Source organism: Antedon mediterranea, chromosome 3 (assembly GCF_964355755.1).
Source record: "Antedon mediterranea chromosome 3, ecAntMedi1.1, whole genome shotgun sequence".
In the NCBI taxonomy this organism is placed as follows: domain Eukaryota; kingdom Metazoa; phylum Echinodermata; class Crinoidea; order Comatulida; family Antedonidae; genus Antedon; species Antedon mediterranea.
Window position 1 is genome coordinate 11,188,329 of NC_092672.1, and position 11,451 is coordinate 11,199,779.

General features: G+C 35.6%; 1 protein-coding gene across 1 annotated transcript; it reads right to left on the reverse strand.

Moving 5' to 3' along the window:
• Positions 1 to 6,790: 6,790 nt before the first annotated feature.
• On the reverse strand, positions 6,791 to 7,995 carry LOC140044027 (putative nuclease HARBI1). The gene is made up of 2 exons (XM_072088509.1): positions 7,713 to 7,995; positions 6,791 to 7,551 (listed from the first exon to the last, which is right to left on the reverse strand). Exons 1-2 carry the CDS (start codon positions 7,993 to 7,995, stop codon positions 6,791 to 6,793), a joined length of 1,044 nt encoding a protein of 347 aa, XP_071944610.1.
• Positions 7,996 to 11,451: the final 3,456 nt, after the last annotated feature.

Consider the following 11,451-nt stretch of genomic DNA (forward strand, 5'->3'; position numbering starts at 1 on the left):
TATTTTTCACCTCTTGAATTGATTTGTACCATCACACTCATAATTAAATCATTAATAATTTAATAATATTAAACAGACGTGTGATATTTTAAAGTGATTTAGGCCAAAAAAGTACTTAAATTACAGTACCTTTAGAACGTTTGTATGATTTTAATTAAAATGGAGGGAACAACTCTACAATTACAATCAGTTTCAGTTGCCAGGCGGCGTTTCGTTCGTAAAGCTGCCTTTCAGGTCTAGAGTAGACCTAGCTATTTCTAGGATTATTTGGTTGATATAATTAACAGTTGAAGTGGTATAATATACAAATAATGAATGTTTATAATGAGTGTAATAGTGGTACAAATAATGCAACGCCGAGTTGATATTTAACCTTTCATCATTCACCAAAAGCCATTATTTGTACAAGTACACTCATATAATTCATTATTTGTTTTATGTAACATCTAAATAGATTCCTGTCATTTGAATCAAATAAAAGGTGGCCCTAGCCAAGGCCTACATTTCATTCACATTGATTAAAACAGTAACATTTGGTTTTTAATATTATATTAAATCTTATATTTATATGGATTTTATAAACACACCTACTTTAGGACAGACAATTGGAACTTATCTAGGCTAATTATAGTTTTTCCTAAGATTCCACGTCCTGTAGAGATGTTCACATTAATTAATCAAAATCCTACACACGATATAATGTTAATTTAAAATGCCTTTTGATCTAAATTAGGCCCCTAGTACAGAAATGTACTCCGATCGCGAAAACATTCAAATCGCCGCGAAAGTACAAAATATGTTGTTGTATTTCTTAAGTTAAGGTGTGGCATGAAATGTCTAACCTGCTTCTGCTTAATTTTAAGCGTCTTCATCTCATTTGTTTCCAAAATTGTATTAATAATAAGTAATTTTTATTCTGCTGGTTAATGATCGTTTTATTTGTATATTGCAAAATTTTAATCGTAAGTTTTTATAATGTACGGCGCTCGGAGGCCGGATTTATCAAACTTGCTTCTTAGCAAAAAAATCGTCTTTCCTTTGCCTTAAAACCTTGATCTTGCTAATTAAGTCAGATTTATTATTATATCTACGCAAAAATAGGCAAATTTTCTTAATTTTATCTTAAACCTAATACGAACCTCCCTCTTTCTTCTATAAAACAATCTTAACTGATAGTCTTAACTCCCCGATTAAAGGGCCTTTCACACCTGTTCCGGCATGGTTCCGGTCCGGCGAATCGAACGCCAATAGAGAGTTTACGAAACACGACGGAGAGGGACGACGACGGATTACCAGTGCGCGCTGATGCGTGAAAAGCTGGTTGTCGTCCACTTTAAAAAGTTCATTTACGATACGCGATGGGACGACGACGTCGCCATTAGGCGCAGGAGCCCCGGATAGCGTTACGTTTGAAAACCCCAAAAAGTGAGGTTTTCAACCATTAGCGGCATGACTGATGTGAGTGATTAATGTGTTTTACGGACGGTTTCAAGGACTATCCTACCAGTGGGCTGTTCACTGGTCAAATGATTGACACTTTGTATCACCGTTTGTAACTGGAGCTGTGACGACCTTTGTAACTGGAGCTGTGACGACCTTTGTAACTGGAGCTGTGACGACCTTGCAAGAATACTAGGCCAGAATTTTTAATTGAAAAGTGCCTTGGTATTAACAATAACATGGAGATGGAAACAAATTTGTCTATCTTTCTTTCTAAAATAAATGGTCACTATAGTTTCAAACTAGGCTTAGTCCACCACATTAGTAATTACGAATCGAAACCTACATTAAAATTGTTGGTATTCTTTGGCCGTTGTTTGATTAATTACATCTTCATGCCATGTTTTTTTTCTCTAATGATTTGGCGATACGCTCCTATATTAATTAGGCCTACTAGCAGAGGGTTCGATGAGTTTTGAAAAGTTATGGAAATGTGGTCTAACATATAGCAATTCAGTTTTTTAAGGCCTTTCTTCCTTGTCCGAGCCTTTGGAAATATTAAAAAGTTATATTAATATAATATATTCTGTGTTTTCATGTTTTGAGAAATTGTATATCATTTCAGATGTTTCGCGCTGCGCTTTTATTTGTTTCGCGCTTCGTCTTGTTCGAGCTTCCTCCGTACATACCGATAATTAATATGATTTTTCATTTCATTTTTTGTACATTATTAAAAAATAGCATACAGAACCCCATACAGAACATACCCTTCTCTGAGAAAACACTTGTGGGCGATTCCCCGAATACGACATGATGGAATAGCTTTGGAGACTTTGACTTTGGAGTAGGCCTAAATCGAAACGTCAAGCAACTCAACAGTTCTTTTCAGAACTAATATAGGCCTACGTGGTGTACCGCAAATTTATATCAACAAATATGTAACTTATTTAGCACGTTTAAAATGGATAGCAAAACATATTAAAAAAAAAACCTGAATTATTTCAAACAGACAGCACATTAGTTCAAACGGATAGCACAATAGATAGCTCAATCAAATGGATATAACTATGATATAACTGTACTGTGCATTCTATACGGATTATCGGGTAGCACATTCTTTCAAATGGATAGCACATTCTTTCAAATGGATAGCACATTCTTTCAAATGGATAGCACATTCTTTCAAATGGATAGCACATTATTTCAAATGGATAGCACATTAGGTAGCACAATCAAATGGATATAGTACTGTACATTATTCTATGATTATCGGGTAGCACATTCTTTCAAATGGATAGCACATTAGGCCTATTTCAAATGGATAGCACATTCTTTCAAATGGATAGCACATTATTTCAAATGGATAGCACATTATTTCAAATGGATAGCACATTAGGTAGCACAATCAAATAGATATAGTACTGTACATTATTCTATAAGGATTATCGGGTAGCACATTATTTCAAATGGATAGCACATTATTTCAAATGGATAGCACATTAGGTAGCACAGTCAAATGGATATAGTACTGTATTATTCTATACGGATTATCGGGTAGCACATTCTTTCAAATGGATAGCAAATTATTTCAAATGGATAGCACATTCTTTCAAATGGATAGCACATTATTTCAAATGGATAGCACATTATTTCAAATGGATAGCACATTAGGTAGCACAATCAAATGGATGTAATTGTACTGTACATTATTCTATACGGATTATCGGGTAGCACATTCTTTCAAATAGCACATTATTTCAAATGGATAGCACATTATTTCAAATGGATAGCACATTGGGTAGCACAATCAAATGGATATAGTACTGTACATTATTCTATAAGGATTATCGGATAGCACATTATTTCAAATGGATAGCACATTAGGTAGCACAATCAAATGGATATAATTGTACTGTACATTATTCTATAGCCTACGGATTATCGGGTAGCACATTCTTTCAAATGGATAGCACATTAGGTAGCACAGTCAAATGGATATAGTACTGTACATTATTCTATAAGGATTATCGGGTAGCACATTCTTTAAAATGGATAGCACATTAGGTAGCACAATCAAATGGATATAGTACTGTACATTATTCTATACGGATTATCGGGTAGCACATTCTTTCAAATGGATAGCACATTGGGTAGCACAATCAAATGGATATAGTACTGTACTGTACATTATTCTATACGGATTATCGGGTAGCACATTCTTTCAAATGGATAGCACATTCTTTCAAATGGATAGCACATTATTTCAAATGGATAGCACATTAGGTAGCACAATCAAATGGATATATGTAATTGTACTGTACATTATTCTATACAGATTATCGGGTAGCACATTCTTTCAAATGGATAGCAAATTATTTCAAATGGATAGCATGGATTTGGGTAGCACAATCAAATTGAGCACATTGGGTAACACATTGCATCAAATGGGAGCCTACTGTACAGTTATTCTATTGAATTGAATTGAAATATATATTTATACTGGGTAACCTCTTCAGTCAAAGACTGGTCTCCCAGCGGGCCCAGTTGGTGATCAGTGGCTGTGATGTACTAATACACCGGGGTAACCCCCCACTCGTCTCGAAAGATGTACTAGGTTCTTTAAAGTACACACGAGCTAGATGTGTATTCTATTATCGGGTGTAGCACATTAAAATTGAGAGGATAAGATGGACATCATAATTTATTATTAAGGGGCAAAACAGCAAATCCTTACTGAGGGGACACTCCTATAAAGCGGACATTAAGGGGACGGGGAACATTTAAGCTCAGTGCCAATGTTCACTCAATATATTTTCCATCACAAAATAACAAAAAAGACGAAATATTTATATCCATTTATCGTTATTAAATAAAAATGGATATCATGATAATTATGATACTTTGTTTGTCTTGAAAGTTTTCATTGGTGAAACGTTGCCTGCTACATTTTGAATTTCCGAGTCCAGATCAGTATTAGTATTGGTTTTCCGTGATCTATTCTAAGTTCTAACTAATGAAACAATTTTTAGAAAATGATATATCTGATAGATATCATCTAAGTGATGTTTTACATATAAGTTATAACGTTTAACTTTTCATTCTCCATACATTCAATTCTTTTAATATAGTTCTTGTATAACACCATATCAAGTAGTAGTAGAAATTATTGTAGGGTTTTCTTATTATTCAGTCAATTCAGTGTTTCTATACAGAAAAGAGTAGTCAGTGGCCTTAACATCAATTAATTGTATAATTTGCACCCAAGGTCGAATAGCAAGAAACTCAGGTCCAGTTACATTGGTGTTCATTGGTCAATAGGAAATGAACAGCACACTTATGGGTGGTGACAAAGTTTAGTTATTGATAAGTTGTCCTTGGGAAAAACACATTAGTTGGGTTGACCATGGGCTGACAGAGTTAACGACTTCGTAACGCTATCCGGGGCTCCTGCGCCTAATGCGTCACGCTCGGCTTGATATGTTTGTAAACAATCATCATGGCGTTCGTACAAGATGCATTAAATATCGCACTTTACGATGATAATAATTGACCCTGAGGAGTATTTACTTTTGTATATATTTTAATAAATGCAATAATATAAATGTACAGTACAAAGATTACAATAATTTTTATCTTGCATCGTACAATGACGACGAATGCAACGTGTTTTTCAGGTAAGTCACCACCAACCAATAATTAGTAGGGCCTAGTAAAGCCTATATTTTATGAAATCAAATAGCTGATAGTAGGTCTAAATTCAATTGAATTTACGTCAATAAGTTCATTACTAATAAAAGTAGTGTAATTTGATAATTAAAAACAAAAATTAACTGCAAAACAGCAATTTTGCTGTTGTCTTCTACCAGACGACAACTGGGGCGGATTGCTATAAAACAGTCTTAACTGATGGTCTTAACTCCCCGATTAAAGCCGGCTTTATCAGATAGACGGTCTTATTAAAGCCAACCCTGTTAGACCATTGCTATAAAACGGTCTTACCCAAGACCGCGACGAGTATAGATGCACAAACAACCAACTCATATTATAAAAAAAACTGAGGGCGCACTTTACGCGTATAATACCAAATAAGGTTATGTTCGTCACACTCGCTCAAATCACAATTCAGTTTGTATGTACGTGTAAAAATGAACGTGAATAAAAGAAGGCCGGCCTTTTCAGAAAGTGAAAAGATAGCATTAGTCGAGCTATTTAATGAATCGAAATCAATACTGCTCTCACAATTAAATGCGAATGTTACTGTTGAAATTAAAAGAAAGCAATGGGACATAATTTGTAACAGCATAAATGCAATTAATCCTGGAGTTCAACGAACGCGAGAAGAAATAAAAAAAAAGTGGAAGAACTTAGTGGCGGAAGCCAAAAAGGATATCAATAAGGTAAAAACAAATCTTACTCATATATTTCCTTTTAATAATATGTTTAATTAATACAATAATAAACAATAAACGCAGAAAATAATGGCTAGGTAGACTAGGCCTAGTATACCGGTAGCTGTGGTCACAAAGGTCTACCTATATTATAGTATTAGGCATAGGCCTAAGTATAGGCTAATATTAAAGTATCTATAAGTCTAGAAAATGACATAATTAAGTCATATATGATAACGTGAAGTATTTAATTTAATTTTGTAGGTTAAACATCCAGGGACCGGCGGTGGTCCACCTCATACAATGAGCAAAATCAGTGAAATTATTTGTGACATCTATGGAGGACTAAATAGTGCGATGTTTGTTGGTGTTTCGACAGGGTGTGAAACATATATAGAAACTGGTAGTAAGTTAAATCCCATTGTTATGATTAATTAAATTGAATTAGGCCTATATTGTTATAAAAATAGGAAGTAAATGTTAACATTTTATTTTCAGGTAATGATGATGGTAAAGATGACTCAAATGATGTCATTCAATTACAACCAACCACAACGACCCAGCAATTAAATGATCCGAATGAATGCGGTAACGCATCGTCAAAAAGGAAAAGAAATTTACAGGATGAATATATGGACTGGGGCGTCAAGCTGGCTAAGTCAACAATCCAAAAAAACAAAACTGAAAAAATCAAATTGAACGAGGAAATAAATAAATTAAAACTAGAGCAACAGAAATTAAATTTAGAAATTGCCATTTTAATGACGCAAGTTCATGTGATTGAACAATAATTTAATATTAATAATTTATACTGTATAATCAAATCAACCTTTTGTAAATACAATAGTAATTTAATTAATTAAAATTAAAACCTAAATAATCAAACAGCACGGTATTTAAATCAATTGATTCATTGTGAGAATACGGTTTAAATAAAATATTTTTACATGTTAATATGAACTTTATGCATTGTCTTGTAATTCATGAGCAATCATATCCCTAACAATTCTCCCATTTGGTGCTACCGGTCCATTGTACACCTCATCATTAACCATTATTTGCTGATCGTCTACCTCTTCGTCATCTATATCTGGGAGTTTTAGATCTCTAGCTATGTTATGTAATACCATCGTAGCAGCTATAACAGCACATATTCTCTGGGGGGACATTCGGTTTTCCTCATGCATGGACCTGAACCTTCGTTTCCATACCCCTATTGTCCGTTCAACTATACTTCTTGTCACCGCATGTATTCGATTGTACCTCTGTTGATGTGGATGGACAGGGTTAAAATATGGCGTTAATAAAAACGGCCGTAATGGATAACCCTTGTCACCAATTAAGTATCCGTCTACTTCCCCTCTCTCAAATATTGTGCACAATTCTGAATTCCGAAAAATACGTGAATCATGCGTCGCACCAGGCCATCTAATAACAGCATTTGTGAATTTCATTTCATGATTACAGACTACTTGTACGTTCAAACTATGGTATCCCTTCCTGTTGACGTACATAAATTCATTATCTTTTGGGGCCTGCATCCGAATGTGCGTACCATCGACAGCTCCAACAACATTTGGAAATCCAGCTTTTTCATGGAATCCAATTTTAGCACGCATAATTTCGTGGTTGTTGTTATGAAAGGTAACATATTGCCTTAGTTTGGCCTCAAATGCCAGAGAAACCTTTCTAATTATTCTACAAGCTGTCGATTCATGAATTCCTTTAAAAAAGGGGAAAAAGTTTTGTAAGACTATGTCCATTAAATTGTCATTTAAAATAATTATATAGGCCTATATATATAAAATACAGTAACGATTGCATTTTTATTACAATAAAACAAATATCTAATAAATAATAGATTATGCGATAAAAAAGGACTACCTGCTATGTCACCAGATACATTATGCATCACCCCTGTAGCATAGAAACGGAGAGCTGTGCACACTTGTAGAACTGGCGGAACCGAATGATTTTTATTTGATTGCCTTAAATGATTTATAATTAAATCTGTTAACATTAAAATTTCAGCGCGAGGAAATCTATATTTTCTATACAGTTCATCGTCGTTATATGCATCCAAAGGATGTGTTCTATCACGGAAAATTCGTTCAATTCGTGGTCTTTCACGATCAATAATACCAAGGCCTATCATCGGCAACGCCATGTTGACAACAAAAAGAGAGGTTTAAGACTGTTTTAAGACTCCTTCGAGTAGGCTTTAATTTTAAAGACCGTTTACAGGTTAGACCGCGGTATAGCAATGGTCTATAATATAAGACTACTTGCTACGTCACGAATTATAGCCGGCTAAGCGCTAAGACCGGTTATAGACCGCTTATAGCAATCCGCCCCTGGTGAAATTACTTACGCAGGCGCAGTGTCGCCAGTGGGCGTGGCTATCACTGTCAATCACTCGTTGTCTGAGCTCCCGTCGTGTTTCGTAAACTCTCTAATGTTTCGTTTTCATGACGCTCCACGCGGCCAAGCACCAATCGATATGCACGTAGCCGCGTAAAAACGAAACATTGACGTTCGATTGGATTTGCCGTCGCCCCAGACCTTGTGTGAAAGGCCCTTAAGCCGGCTTTATCAGATAGACGGTCTTACTAAAGCCGTTGCTATAAAACAGTCTTATGTTATAAGTTCTTTGTTATAAGTCCTTTGATACAAATTACATAGGGCCAAAGAACTTATACGTTCTTTGATAGGGCCTGAGTCATGGTGTGCGTCTGCGTTTAGTGTATTCTAATGTTCATTCGCGTATCATTCGCAGATAACGTTCGTACTCGTCCGGCACCATGTGCAGAGCATTATACAAAATGAAAAAGATGCATAGGCCTAGGCCTAGAGGTTCGGAACTGTAAAAATAACCATTTATTTTAAATGATGTCAAAGATTTGGAGAAAGCTTGTAAAACGTTTTATAATATGCATTCTTGTCATCGCTGAATGTGCTTCATTTACTCAATCACAGCAGACGTTTGTTAAATTAAAAAATTCTTCCCTAGGCCTAGGTTTAAAACGCAATTCTTACTCCGTCGTTACGGATCAAAACAGCAACATTACAGAAGATAAAAGTGGCATTAAATTCACGAAAGATGTATCTAATGGAACGCATAGCCGTCATAAACGTTCTATTCATAACAAATCTTACTGGGCAAATTGGGGACCATGGAGTGAATGTTCTGAGAGCTGCAGTGATAGTTATCGCACCAGAGAAAGAGGTTGTCGTAATAATGATGGTGTAGACCCAGCTACCAACAAAGAATATATGTGCCCAGGAAAAGGTCAGCAAGTTAAAACTTGTACAGATCCCTCATGTCCAGATAAAGGGGAGGTAGGAGAATCCGAATATGAAAGGTTGTTACGTATAAGCAATAAAAAGAATTCGGAGGCACGTGATAGATGGACAAAACGCGTGTCAGAAATTAGAGCACCACAAGACGGAAATTTCTATAATTCATACAAGAAGCCACCTCCTAGTAAGTAATATTAATAACCTAAGATAAGACTAGGCTAGGCCTGATATTGCATTTTCTCGGGAACTAACTTGTCCAAAAACTTCATTTTTTTGGACAAGAAGCAAGGGTTAAAATCTGTGATTTGTAATTTTAAAACATAATTTGATTTAATGTATAGGTTTTTAAATACGAGTAGCATTGTTAGTCAAATGAGACTATATTGTTTGTTAATAATTATTTTTTTTAGTACCAGCACATGTGTTATTTTTTTAAAATTTTATTCTGTGCATAGGCATATACTTACAACAGAACATGCCTATCGTTATCGTCTTAGTGTAAATGGGCCTTAAATCTAAATTATTTCATGGAACAAGTTATCCTATAAATTATTGTTTTATTATGTAGGATCCTCAAGGACTGGCCTATATGGACCAACAGTGTTAGAAAAAGGACAGAAAGGTGGTCGATGGACAGTTTGGATGTCATGGGGAAAGTGTAGCAAGACCTGTCTTGGTGGCACACGTGAAAGATATCGTACATGCATGACACCGGATATGAAAATCTCACTAACTTGTCGTGGTGAATTTATAGAAAGAACTGATTGCGAGTATGTAACATGTGCAGAAGCAAAAGAAAAGGCGAAACAGAAACGTAAGTAAGATTCACAATCACGTCACGATCTTAAAATCGCGTAATGAAAAGATATCGGACGATTTAATGTACCTTTAATTATGTTATTATTGTAGAGTAATCATGTTTACCTCTTATTCTATAATTGTATAATACCCCTTTCACACCAAAAGCAAAACTCCGGAGACACCCCGGAGTTGACGTCCCGCTGTTTGGTGTGAAAGGTAAAATCAAGCAACTCCGGAGTTTAAAACTGCGGGGTTGAACAGCTGAACATTCTCCGGAGAGCGAACTGCGGGGACACCCCGGTGTTTTGGTGTGAAAGGTACCAACATCAAACTCCGGAGTGTTTTGGGTCAAAAGGTCATCCTCACACGATCACTCAGTGCTTTAGTTTTATTTCAAAATACTTTAAATATTTGTACAACATATATAGCGGGTTCAAAAATAATAAGTAGTATCAATAAAACATTATATTACTTCTGGGATTTTTGAAAGTAATTATTAAATTAAACATATTATTAATTAAAATGATTCTAATGATCGTCGCTATGTAAACAAACAAAATAGAGGGCGACATTTACAATTTTATTTTATAAACCCCGGAGTTGCTAGGTTGGTGTGAAAGGGGTATCTCCGGAGTTTCTCGACGTTTTGAATGGTCATAAACCCCGGGGTGTCTCCGGAGACACTCCGGAGTTTTGGTGTGAAAGGGGTATAATATTGTAGTTGTTTTCATAGCCAGAGGCTAAGCATTGCAAGATCATCGCTATCGCTATCGCTGTCAAAGATTTCCATTGCAAAAATTGCAATGTTGGTTCCACTTGGTTGAATTCAAAATAAACGTACGTGACACGAACAACCGAATTCGTGCTCGATGTGAAAGCGCGCTCAACGCTCGCGATATTTTCTCACGGCGCCGGACCGAATCCGGGCGCGATGTGAAAGCAGCTTACAGTTACATACCTATGGAAAGATAAGCTCTGCATCCTGATTTTAGATTACCTTGGTGGTGGTGGTATGAAAAATTCTTCTTGTTTAGAAACTAAAGAGGGTTTCAGGCAGGAGTCTTCATTTCAAATTGAATGATGGAAATTATGTGAATTCCTACTGAAAGTATAGTAGGCCTACTTTCCAGACATTTTGGTGAAAATGTAGAATTGTAGGTACTTGTACAAGATGCGATCAAAGCTCCATTTTAAAAGAAAAAACTCGAAAATAAATGTAGAAAAAAGACGAAAAATACTATCAGTCTGACACCCAATTAACTTTTATTTAACACATGTCTGTATATTATTGTTTGTTATATTTCTGTTCCTTTAGTTTAGTAATCTTCAAAAAAGACCCATTATATCTTTACGTAGAGTATTTTAAACTTCTCATTTAGAACTAAAACATAATCCCATACCGTCAATGAGTGGTGAAGTGTCTCAGGAACTTTTGGAAAAGATCCTAAGAGGAGAAAAGGTTGATGCCAACTGGGGAAAGTGGGGTTCATGGGGAGGATGTTCCGCGTCATGCGAGACTGGA

What these genes read in the sequence shown, in the direction of transcription:
- LOC140044027 (XM_072088509.1), bottom strand. Translation starts at nt 7,995, where the DNA reads ATGGCGTTGCCGATGATAGGCCTTGGTATTATTGATCGTGAAAGACCA. An exon ending in TGTATCTGGTGACATAGCAG is followed by an intron (nt 7,552 to 7,712) that starts GTAGTCCTTTTT and finishes CCTTTTTTAAAG; the next exon opens with GAATTCATGAATCGACAGCT.